This window comes from Varanus komodoensis, unplaced genomic scaffold (assembly GCF_004798865.1).
Source record: "Varanus komodoensis strain SLA01 unplaced genomic scaffold, ASM479886v1 scaffold13_3, whole genome shotgun sequence".
In the NCBI taxonomy this organism is placed as follows: Eukaryota; Metazoa; Chordata; class Lepidosauria; order Squamata; family Varanidae; genus Varanus; species Varanus komodoensis.
In genome coordinates, this window is record NW_025335409.1 from 15,994,479 (window position 1) to 16,009,678 (window position 15,200).

General features: G+C 39.1%; 1 protein-coding gene across 10 annotated transcripts in view; it reads right to left on the bottom strand.

Annotated features, from left to right (window-relative positions):
* The window catches only part of DMTF1 (cyclin D binding myb like transcription factor 1), a 33,723-nt gene that overhangs the window by 9,821 nt on the left and 8,702 nt on the right, over window positions 1-15,200 (bottom strand). For all 10 annotated transcript variants that reach the window (XM_044423349.1, XM_044423345.1, XM_044423347.1 and 7 more), the window contains 9 exons: window positions 14,191-14,313; window positions 11,852-11,946; window positions 10,833-10,947; window positions 9,598-9,674; window positions 7,492-7,649; window positions 6,244-6,276; window positions 5,197-5,306; window positions 2,601-2,829; window positions 1,918-2,069 (listed from right to left, as the gene is read on the bottom strand). In XM_044423349.1, the coding sequence (XP_044279284.1) occupies window positions 1,918-2,069; window positions 2,601-2,829; window positions 5,197-5,306; window positions 6,244-6,276; window positions 7,492-7,649; window positions 9,598-9,674; window positions 10,833-10,947; window positions 11,852-11,946; window positions 14,191-14,313 (1,092 nt within the window). The remainder of the gene's footprint in view (window positions 1-1,917; window positions 2,070-2,600; window positions 2,830-5,196; window positions 5,307-6,243; window positions 6,277-7,491; window positions 7,650-9,597; window positions 9,675-10,832; window positions 10,948-11,851; window positions 11,947-14,190; window positions 14,314-15,200) is intronic.

Genomic DNA, 15,200 nt, shown 5'->3' on the forward strand with positions numbered 1-15,200 from the left:
ACCATTTGGGATAAAAATGCTGTGCATGATTGAGCATAAGAGATTAAACATAATTAAACTTGTTTTTACCCTTAACTCCCCCATCTTGATATATAAAGGCAGAAGTCCAAGTATTAGTCAAATCTGGTCTTAATCCAGTCTTGCATTTAGCTGTTTGCTTGAAAATCACTGCAACTAGTAATTCCACACCAGGTGAGTGTGTGGCATTCCCTCTTTGGGAAGTGAGCATGCTAGACAGAGAAAAAATGATTTCTTTCCTTTGTCAGCTTGTTCAACTTCTGTGCTGGTTGCAGAGGAATTGAAGTCCCTTCCTCTACAGCCACTACAGAAGCTGGGTGGGAGAAGCAGGAATATACATCATATTAATAATACAAATATTTTAATGGATATATATATATATTTTCTTTCAAAAATTTCTTTTATACAGATAGATAATTTTATATATAAAGCAGGTATTTATTTGATACCTGTCCTGTCATTGTTTGTGTTAATCAAATTCCAACTAAGATAGCAAAAATTTTAGAAATCCAGAAAGCCTTAAACTCTACCAATATATCTGTATGGACTTAAGGTGGATTCCAAAAACTACCCTAACTAAAGGGCCTACAGTGCCTCTAAATATGTTCAGTTATATGGTATAATCCACCTTAAGTACACCCACAATACAAAAAGGCATTATATAAAGCATAAATGAAAAAGTGTTGGAATGAGTCTGGCTGGGTAAGATAATCACCCAAAATAGTGTTTGCATATTCCTATTTAGCTTATTCAAGGCCTCTGTCTGCCTGTGCCTTAAGACTATTTTCTGCTATCCTCTTCTGCCTCCTTTGGGGCAAGCTATATTCCTTAGTATTAGTAATCCTTTAAAAGGATCCAAGAACTCTTGTTAAGAGTTGCAGGTTTGAATTTTGCTTTGCACTACACCCAGCGATTGTTCTTAGGACAAACCACTCTTATTCAGTCTCAGTTCTGCCCTGTGAAGATGATAATACTGAACTACCTCTAAAGAGGTAAAAAGTGCCCTTCTGGATTAGACCGAGATCTAACTAGTCAGGCATCCATTCCCACAGTGACTTACCAGTTACCTGTGGGAAACTCACATGCAGACATGTAAACAACACTTTTCTGCCCATGACTCCTAGCAAATAATGTATTTGCCTCTAATGTGAGAAGTGGCATATGGCCATCAGGACTAGCAGCCCCAAATAGCCGCCTTCTCCATGAATTTGTCCAATCACCATTTTAAGCCATCCAAACTGGTGGCCATCACTACATCTTATGGAAAAATGCTATAGTTCAACAATGCACAATGTGAATAAATATTTTTTCTCCTGTTCTACTACTCCACTATGATGATTATTATTTTAGTATCCCCCCCCCTTTTTTTTTTGGTTGTCTGGGCTGGCAGGTCACAGTGAAGTACTAAAACCATGCTAAGTATTGTTTCCTGTTCTCATCCCCCCAAACAAGCAAACAAACTGCAAATAAATCATAGCTTCACAGAAAAGGCATACACAGAGAGAAACTGTTCCTTTATTTTTAGCATAGAAACTATATTTAAAATTGGAACAAGAAGTTCTCCTTATTCCCAAATCACTGTGAATTAGACCACAGGGCACAAGCTTGCCTAACCTCTGCAAAAGGTGTTTCTAAAAACATCCTGAAAGCAAGATGCTGGGTCTATTGTTTAATATCTTCAAACCAAAATGTAAACCAACCCCATTAGGGGCATTCAAAAATCTCAAGAACAAATCCCATTGGATGTATCATTTCCTAAGTGTCACAAGTCACATCTCCTCCTTTTGGTTTCAACCATTTGAGCCATTTGAGCACTACATTCTAGGTTTGAAGAATGAAGGAGAAATTCTGAACATGGAAGGAAATAGCATTATACACTCGTAGCCCTGAGCACCTTACCAGGAAAAGAAACCTCTTTGTGATTTGCAATCTGCCTTTTGATCGTCCACCATTTACTGCGAAGCCACTGCGGCGAGCGCACGCTGCTCCAGCCTTCAGCCAGCAGATCCCAATTGATATCGTTTTCATCAGCTACTTCTAGCTCTGCTATTCTGACAGGATTACATGGAAAAGAAGTATGTATTAACCAAGACAGCTTGAAGTGCAGAAGAGGTCTTGTGTGACTTGTCATGATTGCATATTGTAAAACTGCGTACCAAATGTCACTTTAAACAAATAGCATATGGCCCCAAGAGTGCTTTTTAGAAGGCAGTGGTATCCTTCATGGAAGCTACCACATAGCATTCAGCCCTTTGGGGCAGTGCCAGCAGAGCCCCCAGCCTGGATGGGCTGGCATGGACTACAGCCTTCATCGTCACTTGCCTTTAATGTACTTCCCCATTGTGGATAACACTGGGATCTTCCTCTTTTTATAAGCACTATGATTCCATTTTTAAGAAGGTATCTAAAGAAGATCCAAATATTGAATATATAAGGACTAGGGACACAGCAGCTATTGTTGGGTGAGTTTTCCAATATTTTGGAAAATAATACAGTAACAGTTTTACTTTGAAAATCAAAACAAGATATGTAGATGAATCCTTCCTGTCTATGCAGGGCCTTCTAAGAAAAATGACACAAACCTAAGGATCAGGTTTATTTCGTCTTCCTTAGTCCATTCAGTGCCTCCACTCTGTTTCCAGTTTAGGTAGTTGAGCCATTTGGAGCGGCACTGCTTTTCAGACCGTGTTCCAACTCGTTCTGCCACAGCAGCCCAAGATACGCCTTGTGTGACAATATCACCAGGTTCTGTACTTGTTAATTCATGTACCACTGCTGCTAACCTCTTTTCTTCTTCTTCTGTCCATTTCCCTGGAAAAAAAAATAAAGTAGACAAATATGCATAGCACTACAGCGGGAAAGCATGGTTTTCCTGACATTTAGTCCTCAACTTTCTCTCCCTCTTGTTTTGCTTCAGCAATTTCTATACACCTCCATTTTTAAAAACTATTCTGCCTCATCTTATGGCGTGTTGGTCAGTCAACTAAAAGAGAATTGGAGAAAAATATATCTACTTAAAAGGCTGATACAAGGATATTCCTGAATCATGTCCACAGTCTATAATTTAGTCTACTTTCTAGAAGAATACTTAGTATAACCTTTTCTACCATACATTTTAACATTGTTAGTGGATAACAAATAGCCAATGAATAATGGTATAAGAAAGAATACACTTAGTTGTTGTTGTTGTTGGTCGTGAAGTCATGTCCAACCCATTGGGACCCCATGGACAACATTCCTCCAGGCCTTCCTGTCCTCCACCATCCCCCGGAGTCCATTTAAGCTCACACTGACTGCTTCAGTGACTTCATCCAGCCACCTCATTCTCTGCCATCCCCTTCTTCTTCTGCCATCTATTGTTCCCAGCATCAGGCTCTTCTCCAGCGAGTCCCTCCTTCTCATTACATGGCCAAAGTATTTGAGTTTCATCTTCAGTATCTGGCCTTCTAAAGAGCAGTCAGGGTTGATCTCCTCTAGGACTGACTAGTTTGATCGCCTTGCAGTCCAAAGGACTTGCAGCAGTCTCCTCCTGCACCACAATCCAAAGGCCTCAATTCTTTAGTGCTCAGCCTTCCTTATGGTCCAGCTTTCACAGGCATACATTGCAACTGGGAAAACCATAGCCTTGACTATACACACTTTTGTTGGCAGGGTGATGTCTCTGCTTTTTAGTATGCTGTCTAGATTTGCCACAGCTTTCCTCCCCAAGAACAAGCGGCTTTTAATTTCTTGGCTGCAGTCCCCGTCTGCAGTGATCTTGGAGCCCAGGAGAATAAAATCTGTCACTACCTCCATTTCTTCCCCATCTATTTGCCAGGAAGTGAGAGGACTGGATGCCATGATCTTAGTTTTCTTAATGTTGAGTTTCAAGATAACTTTTGCACTCTCCTCCTTCACCCGCATCAAGAGGCTCTTTTGTTCCTCTTCACTTTCTGCCATTAGAGTGCCATCATCTGCATATCTGAGGTTGTTGATCTTTTCCCCAGCAATCTTAATTCCAACTGGTGATTCATCTAGCCCCACCTTTCTCATGATGTGTTCTGCATGTAAGTTAAATATAAGTGGTTCCGTGTCCAGTTCTCACTGTTGCTTCTTGACCCACATATAGGTTTCTCAAGAGACAAATAAGATGGTCAGGTATTCCCATCTCTTTAAGAACTTGCCACAATTTGTTGTGATCCACACAGTCAAAGGCTTTAGCATAGTCAATGAAGCAGAAGTAGATGTTTTTCTGGAACTCCCTAGCTTTTTCCATGATCCAGCGTATGTTGGCAATTTGATCTCTAGTTCTTCTGCCTCTTCGGAATCCTGCCTGTACTTCTGATAGTTCTTGGTCCACATACAGCTGGATCCTAGCTTGTAAGATTTTGAGCATAACTTTGCTAGCATGTGAAATGAGTGCAGTAGTGTGGTAGTTTGAACATTCTTTGACATTGCCCTTCTTTGGGATTGGAATGTAAATTGACCTCTTCCAATCCTGTGGCCACTGTTGAGTTTTCCAAATTTAGTAAAGAATCTAAATTGAATAAAGTATCTAAATTGAAAACATCTCCTTAATTAGACTACTTATCTCCAAGTTAGGACCAACCTATATATTATAGTTAAGGCACACTTACTACTGCCATAACAAAAGGAAGTCTCATATTACACGGGAAGATCAAATGATATGTATATATCCCACACCAGTGTCAGTACTGGAAAAGACTGATATCATTGGGGTATAGTGTGTGTTTAGGCATCTCAATTAAGTTACCTGTTTAGTATGGAAGGACAGTGGCTATGTAACTGTGCTTCCACAAAGGCAACAGACAAAACATGATTTATTCATCTAGGAAGCACTATGGACAGCTCCCTGCAAGGAAATCACCCAATGCACTACTTAAAATTATTATACAAAGGACAGGAAAGAATATGGAAAATATGGAGTAACATATATAGCATCTCTCTGCTTTCTAGCTCACCTTACTAGTGTTTATTCATCAGTGTGATATTAAAAAAGCATTATAGCATGGAACCTTTATTTAATACATTAGTATTTAAAACATATCCTAAGATTATGGAGCTGAAAATTAAAGATATTTTTTCAAGTCAATCTATGTGTTTATGGCATGGATTAGACAGGGACAGCTACCACAGATTTAACTAAAACAACATTGCCAGTGATCTTAATATTTGTACCAGTATTGCAGGTGTCCTTCATCAGTCTACATCGGTCTTTAACTGAAGACGCACTTCTACCAAGGGCAGCTCCTATAGTTGCCCAGTCATTCCCATGCTTTATTCTTAGCCTAGGAAGAAAAGGCATATTAATATTGTGCACAAATATGATGCAAACTACTCAGCTGTAGGCCAATAGCAGTGTCTTTCAGAAATTCAGAAATGCAGGTGGAGAAGCCCAGATCATTCCCAATTTTGTTCTCCGTAAGTGTCCTAGATGAAACCTTTACTAGATTCACAAAGTGAGTGAGGTTCAGTCTGTTAGAATTTATTATTGTTATTACAGCTATTGTTGCTGCTGTTATTTATTCATTTCCATACCACCCCACAGCTGAAGCTGTCTGGATGGTTTGCAACCATCCAATTTACCATGGCTTTATGAAGATGAACTCCTCCTTAAGATATTACAAGCAAGCCATTTTGCCCCAGAACAGATAAACCTGTTAAAATTAAATAGAAATTCTACTTCACTTTCCAATAAGCCAGCATGGTGTACATCTTTGCTAATACCATTTTAAACATGCTCTTACTCTTTTCTCTCAACTGCAATCTAAAGTGAGTTTATTAAATCAGTACTTCTCACTTTATATTTATCTGTCAAGCCTTCTTTTGGAATTCCGTTTATTGCAGTACTGACATAAAAAATATTTCTAGATAGAGGGACTGTACTCATGACATCAGCCCCTGTACCATACACTGGATGAGAAAGGTCAGTCAGAGCACTCAAAAACCTTTGAGCACACTCCACGTGAAATAAAGGTCTGCATTAAATTTCTTGAGAATGATAGAAAGGACATTAGGGAACATTCAATTTGCATGCTCTGCCCTGTCGCTAATATTTGACCTTCTCTCCTGCTTCCTCTGCTAAAAGGAAGAGAGAGGAAAATGGCACTCTCAGGGACCAGAGTCAAACCACAAGGATTTGGTTGCCAAATGCAACTGCAGAAAAGGATCTGGACAAATCTCTGCACTATTTACAAAATCAGTTTATTAGAAAATAAAACTTACTCCTTGAGCTTCTCAATTTCATCAGGAGTATATCTGTGGAACACATAAGCAACACTGAATTAACACATGCATGCACAGTTTATTTCTTGTAGACCTCTCATTGCTATACCTTGGTTAGTACTGCACATGTTAATATGGTAACGTTTTTCACAAAGGATAAGACAATCATGACTTTCAGAATCAAGGGAAAATTCATGTGCAACATCTCTTCTTATTTATTTTTATTGAAGCTATACAGCCATCCATCAGCGCATCTTCCCAGCATGGCTTACAAAGCAGGAAACAAAATACAACACTAAAAACCGCTCATTTCTGGTGGTGGAAAACACAGTAAGAAGCAACACAGTAAGAATCCAGACTCCAAGTACCTTCATTTTGAGTCATATGGCCCAGTCCAGGATGAAGTTTGAAAGCCAATCTTGAGTTCATGTACCCAACATGTTGTATGTGACCATGAATCCAGAGGCAGTACTGAAGTATGGACAGGGAATGGTGGTGGCAGCAACTTGCTAGTACTCTCCCAAAAATATCTTTAACAAACGTTGTGAGCATGGCTGCTGCACTTTCCAGGACTCCTCCGCCATTGTCTGAGTCCTGGAAAGTCTGGCTTCCAGTGCTAATGGTGAGCATTGCATGTGCTTTACATTTGCATGTGTAAAGCATGCATGTGTAAAGCATGCATGTGCTTTACATTTCCTTGTAAGCTGAAAGGCAGTGAAGCAGGGTTGCACTTGCAAAAAAAGTCCTGATCTGGGTCTCCTGCCTTTGCACAGGGCCCAGGTATTTATTACTGCGGTGGACATTCATGTTGGGCATGAAGTTTCTCCTGCTGCCAAGTTTCTCCTGCTGCCGCTATTATTACTACTACTAAGATCACCCATGGAAGTGCAGGTACATACTTACCGGTTAGCACAATCTTGACCCAAGATTGTGAGAGATTCCAGATGCAGCTAGTGAAGAGGTATGCCTCAGCCTCATTCCCTGCCCCCACAAGAAGAGTGGAAATACTCACTGAGGGTCTCTTAACTTACTAATGCTAGGAATTCTAAATGATGCTAAATGATACTGTCAGAACTACAGGATGGTATATATGTGCCAAAATCTATTCCTTTATGCTACAACATCAATTTCTGAGGGTTTTCTCTTAATCTCCCATCTTGATTCTTCAGTTCTTAGCTGCTGTATTAAGTTAAAAGGGACACAAGACCATTCACAACCGATTGGTTCAAGCGATAGAAGGTTTCATACTTGCCAACGTGATTTCGGTCATCATACATGCGAAGTACTCGTCTATAAACAGCAAAGAGAGGCCGGTTCAGACCCCAAGCAATGGTCCTGTAGAAATCTTTCCTTTCATCTTTTGACATCTCAAAGATGATTTCAGTAGCATCTTTTATTCCATGTGCCTAGTCACATTAAGATTTGGATGACAATTTAAGTTTTCCAACATCTTGCAATAAAGACTGCTGCTTTCACATAAATTCTGCAAAAAAGAATCTCACAAAACTATGCAGCTTATATTGAAAAACTGAATTGCTGAGTTACCAAATCTGGTAAACTACACCTAAATAAACATTATCATTATATATTGATATAAATAACCATTTCTATTCAGATTTAAGACTGCAGCAAATACATCTGATAACTATGCCAATTTAGAAAATGTGCAAAGTTAATTTAAACTGGAACTGAATTTAGAAAAAATGAACTAGTCCTTTATAATAGGTGGCTTTTAAAAGTTTAAAACACAGATGTCAATGTAACTAATCTTACAGTGGTACCTCGGCTCATGAATACCTCCGTTAACAACCAAATCGAGTTACGAATAGAAATTTCAGAAAAATTTTGCCTCAGGTTGTGAACTCTGCATCGGGTGATGATCATGATCATGCCTGTCTTCCCTGGACAGGCACAGTTGCTGTCATACTGGGGGTGGGGAGATGGCTGCGATCGCGCTCGTCTTCTCTGCCCGAGCACGACTGTCAGTGGCTGCGATCATGGTCGCGCCCATGCAGGGAACATGGGCATGACTGCGGTTGTGCTTGCGGTGGGGAGGGCCGTGATTGTGCCCTTGTTTCCTGCTCAGGCATGACCGCGATTGCATACGTCTATGGCCACGATCATGGTTGCGCTCGTTCAGGGAACATGGGTGCGATCCCAGTTGTGCTCAGGGGGAGATCGCTGTGATCGTGCTTGGGTGGGGTGTGGGGGGACATGGCTGCGATCTTTGTTTTTCTTTGTCACTTTGCTTCAAATTTTGGTGATTAAAAAAATGTTACAGAACAGATTAGCCTTATTTATATTGAATCTTATGGGGAAATTTAACTTGGCTCACAACCAATTTGGCTCACAACCAGAGTCCTGGAGTGGATTCAGTTTGTGAGCCAAGGTACCACTGTATTTTACTGGCTGCTAAAAACTAAAAAGTAGATTTTAAAGTGAAAACAAACAAACAAACAAAGGAATTTATTGAAATCGATCATTTTAAAAATTAGGAAAAAGTATAACAAAAAAGGCAAATCAGCACCCAATCATGGGTGCTTCAGGTACATCATGGTTGTACAACCCATGCCCTACATGCAGTCACCAGGAACTCCTGGTGTGATCCACAAGGTTAGTGTTATTCTGGTAGCTCTGTGATATTTGTTATCTTACTTTACGATTAACAGGATTGGTTACAAATCTTCACTGAACCAATGCAAATGGAACATTCCTCTTCCACTTGCTAAGCAAGGCATTATTATGCTGGAACTGTAGGATTTCTTTTCTGAACATGCATAGGGCTGTGCTCAAAAGATACTATTTAGAGGTGTATCTAACAAAAGCAACAAAGGTTACAGACACCATAGTTGATGCTGCTTTTGCTACAAGCTGGCTGTGATCACTGGTTTATAACAGTGATCTATAATAAAGAGGGCATTTATTCCTCTCTCCTCCTCACTACAGTCTTCTATGCTGCCTGAAAATCTGGTTCAAAGAGATTCCCAGCCCTCCAGATTTTGGGAAGAAGGATCCCCTCTTGGTTCCATTGACAAAATTACTTCCATTAGTGAATCAAACCATTTGATTCAACCCATTATTTAAATACTCTCTGAGTAGCTAGAATTAAGATTTAAAAATAATGGTCAATAAATAGTGAGCAGATGGGAAAGATCCATTATGCAAGTAGCATTTCACTCACGCAAAGTGTGGATCCAGGCCAAGCCAATGAATGTTCTAAAATGGCCAACACAGAAGAGATTAGCCATTGAAAACAGCAAGCTAACTGAATGCAACAGAAATTCTAAAAATGCCTAAATCAATTTGTTTAGGAGACATTTATTAAAGTACATAAATAGATCAACAGACACAAACCTTTAAATAGCGTTCAATGTTGCTCATCAAAATGTCAATTTCTTCTTTAGACCACATTCCCTGCTTCCATTTATGACCTTAAAAAGTAAAGGGAAACTATCACACAAACTACATTTCCATTATTAACACATGCAGTTATTTGAAGCCAATGCAATTAATTAGGCAACACAATTTTCTCTTTCATTTTCTAAACAGATGTCACACAGAATAGCTTTACATTTATGGTCCAAATTCAACACATACTTATCCACAGACTTATTATGTACCTTTAACCTACCCTATCTGTACATGACATTTAGCATTTAGGCATTCAGTGATGATGCTTAGTGTCTCACAACTGCAATGACAAAGGTCCCAGTGTTCCTAAACAATATCAAACCAGCAAAAGAACAGAATAGTAACAATAAGAAAAAGCTGGAATAACGCAGTAACAAATGCAATACGAAGTATTAAATCCATTTGCCCCCATGAGTCAATGGAAATCAACTTGAGTATGTTTTTCTGGAATTTTCCAAATAAAACATACCATTATTCTGTATCAAAACAACACTGCTAATTCTTGTATTTTTGCCATATAATATAAATGTTTGTAAATGGCAAATCAGGACAGCATACTAAAAAGCAGAGACATCACCCTGCCAACAAAAGTGTGTATAGTCAAAACTACGGTTTTCCCAGTTGCAATGTATGGCTGTGAAAGCTGGACCATAAGGAAGGCTGAGCGCCAAAGAACTGAGGCCTTTGAGTTGTGGTGCTGGAGGAGACTCCTGCGAGTCCCCTGGACAGCAAGGCAATCAAACTGGTCAGTCCCAGAGGAGATCAACCCTGACTGCTCTTTAGAAGGCCAGATACTGAAGATGAAACTCAAATACTTTGGCCACATAATGAGAAGGACTCACTGGAGAAGAGCCTAATGCTGAGAACAATTGATGGCAAAAGAAGAAGGGGACGGCAAAGGATGAGGTGGCTAGATGGAGTCACTGAAGCAGTTGGCATGAGCTTAAGTGGACTCTGGGGGATTGTGGAAGACAGGAAGGCCTGGAGGAATGTTGTCCATGGGGTCGTGATGGGTCGGACACAACTTCGCGACTTACAACAGTAACATGTTTGTAATGACCTATGGTTAAACCAGTTGTGCATGGCATAAACAATTCACAAACTGTTCATAATTCATTCACATGATACTTTAATTCATGTTCAAGCATACACTTCACAATGGGAGAATGTAAATGTACCTTTGTTTGTTAAAGAATCTTTATCCTCTTTGGTTGTAAACCAGGCTTGGCTAACAGCTGACACTTCTTCGTTGCCTAAAGAAGAGATTTCATCCAGCTGTTCATTTTGAAGAATCTGGGAAAGAAAAATTGAAGAAGTTGTCTACAAATGTACATTCACTGTCATAAGCAGTACATTCACTGCTTAACAATCACGAGTTAAGGATACAAACACTTTGCTGTGCTTATGTACTGAATCTGACAATAATAAAATTCCCACTGATTATACTGAATCAAAATGTTACCTTAAATGTTAAAACAAATTTACAGAATATATGTATCTCCTACCTTATATTCCACAAAGTAATTTGACAAAGTTAGAATATCTCTTCTTAATTTGCGCCATCAAACATGCTCCAGTTGTAGTACAACAAGGCCCTTATCCATGGGTCATATTGTATGAAGTCATGGTCCATGAATAAAACAGCATGCTTTTTAATTCCCATGTAAAAACTTGGAAATACTTAAAGAATTGTTTAGCTTCTGATTAACATTTAACAAGAGACATGCCAAAAAGGGACAAAAACCTCAAAAATCTGCTATCGAGTCAGAAAAGTGATTGTAGTTTATACTCTTTTGAATTTGCTGAGCTGCCTTCTTCACTAATATAAAAAGATAGAGCTTAGGAGCAGCCTGCATGCTGTGCAGCACACAGACTTTAGCTGGACCACACAATTACCTGCCTCAGAAATCAACTTAACTAGAGGAATGGACAACAACTGAAGCAAACAAGCAAACCCATCATCAGCATACAGGCAGAACATTACAAGAAAAATATTGTTGCAGTTATTTCAGAATAATTTAAATGTATTTACATGTTCTGATTAGAGAAAAAAGCCAAGAACATTGAAAGATACCAGGCTTGCAAATTCATTGACATTAACAGCAATGGTAAAAGTTTTTTAAAAAAACAAGAAACAATTAGAACACACAGAAGCTTGCCCAAAAACTGCTGTAAGCAACTTTATGTTATTTTGTACCTGGATCTGAGTAACAGTTCCTTCGTTAACCTCATTATCAGCTACCTCTGTGGTAGCAGTCATAGTCACCTCAAAGCTTTGATCACTTTCTGAAACTTAACATGCAAAACATAAAATTAGTATGGCATGTCCATCTCTGTTGCAAGCATTATATGTAATGTACATTAAGGCTGCGATCTTATATGAATTTAGACAGAAAATGGTCTACAATTTGCAACATGTTCCAGCTAGCAGCTGGAAGGCCATTCTCTGTCTAAACATGCATAGGACTGAGCCTTTAATAAGTATCCATGTTGACACTGAATACTTATTATCAATGCTTATCCTAAGATCCTAATAAAATTTAAGGCTGAAATGGTTACTGCATTCTACCATTTGCTAGCATAGCTGCATATACTGTGGGGAGAATAACAAAACTTTTCATATTCCATACTTTAGTTAAAGTTAGGATGAAGCCAAAACTGTGCCTACAGTTTCTTTGATGCACAGGAACTAGTACAGGGTACATAAAGGAAAATGGATAGAGATCCAGGTCTTTGGATTTGTCTGGAAAGTTCACAGCCCCAAGACTGGATAGTTGAAACAGCCCTATCCAGCCTTGTTGAAACAGCCCTATCCATGTGCATGTCTAGCCTATCTTTAGAAACATAGATAGAAACATATCTATAGAAACATTTCTATTAGTCTGCTAAAACTTAACAACCAGAAAGAATGCCATGAGATGGAAACCTTTGGAATTAGAGTCAAAACTAAATAGAACATGCTGCTATAGGCTGCAGTGCTATGGTTTAGGGGCTTAAGATACTGTGCACCTCTTGCCTGCAAGTGGCGAGAAATGTACCCCTACAGAGAGGGAGACTTGTGGAGAGTACCCCACTGGAGGTATTCTAACAGTGGTGAGGCTGAAAACTGGGTAGCTTGGAGGTATTGTCAGGAGAGGCTAAGGCTCTGCAGGATACTTGGCCCTTTGGTTCCCTTGATATGTTCCAAAGAGAATTTGAAACTATGGTAGCTCCAAAAGCTGCCACAGTGAATTCCTTCTTAACAGAGGTGAGAAGAGAGGAGAAATAACCAACATGCCACCCCATCCATCTTCTGTTTTTACCAACACAAGGCAACAGGGTTTAAGATGGAATAGCTTCTCTGCCTTAGACACTGCCCTGCTAAACTTAGGGTTGCTTTTGCCAGGTAACAGCATCCTATTAAAACATTTAAATGGATAAATTCTTTTAAATACAATGCTGCAAATTATTACAAATCCTTAAGATAGTTTAAAGTTATTGCCTCATAATTCTATTTAAAAATGTATGAAGCTTGAATTAATGGACATATTACAAGTGAGTAGTCTTCCTCAGAAGCATACAATTGGAAGTAAGTGTACCATACATCCTAGTGGAAAACGTCCATCTTGAGCTCTTTCATTCTTAATGATAAAACACATTGAATTTAATATATATTTTACAAATAAGATGCTTTAATGATATACGGCTTTAATAAGCTTGTTTGGCTTAGTTTTGTAGCCTAACTCCTGAGTAAAACATAGAAAACAGGATTAGATCTTATTTATTTGCAAGTCAACAAGGCCTGGAATTTCCTGACTTAAATCCTCCCCACACCAAGTTAAGTGACCAATAGCAGAAATAATATTTTTGAAAGATGAGAAAACTTGACAGAGAAGCAATAATCTGTGCATGGCCAGCACTGAATATAATGTGATACAATTAACATTCTGAAATCCTTGTTTCTACAGACACTGGTTGTTTCCAGAAACCACTCCCAAAATCTATCACCTACCCTGCCATCTGAAATATATTATACTGAAGAAATTAAGTCTTACAAAAATAACTTCCATCTATTTTCAAGCTGTGTTGAATGACAGGAAAAAGAGTCAGCTTGCTCTGCAGGGGAAGTTACTGAAATCCCATAGGCTTCTGAAAAAAGGAGACCCTCTTTTCTCCCATCTCTGCATGCATGGTAAGACTATATTCCTGAAACAAAGATTTCCCACTGTGGCCATGCTTCCTTGCCAACTCTATTCACCTGCCTGCCTTCTTCAGAGCAGGTCTAGATATGTTTATAGAGATCTCTATACAATGCCCAGGGCTGGTAGTGTGAGGAACATCTATTCCACTTGACGTTCTCAGAAGAGTTCCAAAACACATTCAAACCAGTCTTTTTGCCAAGGTGCAAAGGCATCAGCTTTGCAACAGACAAAGAAAGTTAGAAACTAGAAAGTGAACCCACCTTTTACCAATAGAGAAAACACTCACAGTCCTTGTGTGACTTTGCCTAGGACTGAGCTACTATGGCAGTACATACATTGGCAGTGGTCGACTTACTTGGAACGGCAACAACAGAAATGCATGGGGTGGTGTCATCAATACTTTGGTCATCTTCAGATGATAAGCAAAGCCTTTTGTGTGGAGGTTCAGTGCTGTCTTCTGAATCTACTTCATCTGCCTCTGAACACACACACAGGAAACCAATGCTGTTAATAAACTAATATGGGCAGCTTGCTCAACATTTTCCAATTGCTTAAATCCTTGCTGAAAATTAAAACACATTCCAGTACTTCCTGCAACTCCTATGGAAAATATACTGAGAGCTGACAATTTTGTTTAGTCCTTGCTTTCTGAAGCAATGGTACCTGATGGAGAATATTTCCCTTCTAACAAACACTATTGAGCATGAAAATAAACCCATTCTAATTATCCATCCAGACATCTTAAACACTGGCCCTTAATTAAAAGGACCTACTACTTAGTTTATACTAAACAAGCAAGGAGAAGTATCTTCTTCTTGAAAAATGTATTGGTTTATATAAACCCAATGGTTATCATAAACTGTACTATACAAATGATAGATAATTAAAATAATATGATAATGGTCCAAACTGTAGGCATTTAGAAGAAGCCAAAATGAAGGCTTTGGAGAAAAGGCCAGGGGATACAAGGAGAAGCAATTATTAAAAAGAAAAGATAGTGAAGAGTTCTATAAATATTGGGGCAAATGTTTTATAGCAGTGGTTTTAAAACCCCTTTCCTTCAGGCAACCTTTTATACATCCATCTCTCAGCCAAATAATCCAAAACAGGTACTAGAGTACACCCTCAGCTCAAGTGGGACACTTCCAGGTCTGCTGGATTTTGCCACCATTCAGCGCAAACTGCAAACACAAACTAGAATGTGCCAAGCTCTGCAAATGCACATTGCAGGGGGAGTTAAGTAGTAGAGGGCAAGTTGTCTTTGAAAAAAGGATTAATAAGAACATATGTTTGTAGAGCTCTCAAGTTCAACCTCCAGCATCCTCAGTTAAAAGAATACCCAACAGAATGCTTCTCCTGACCTTC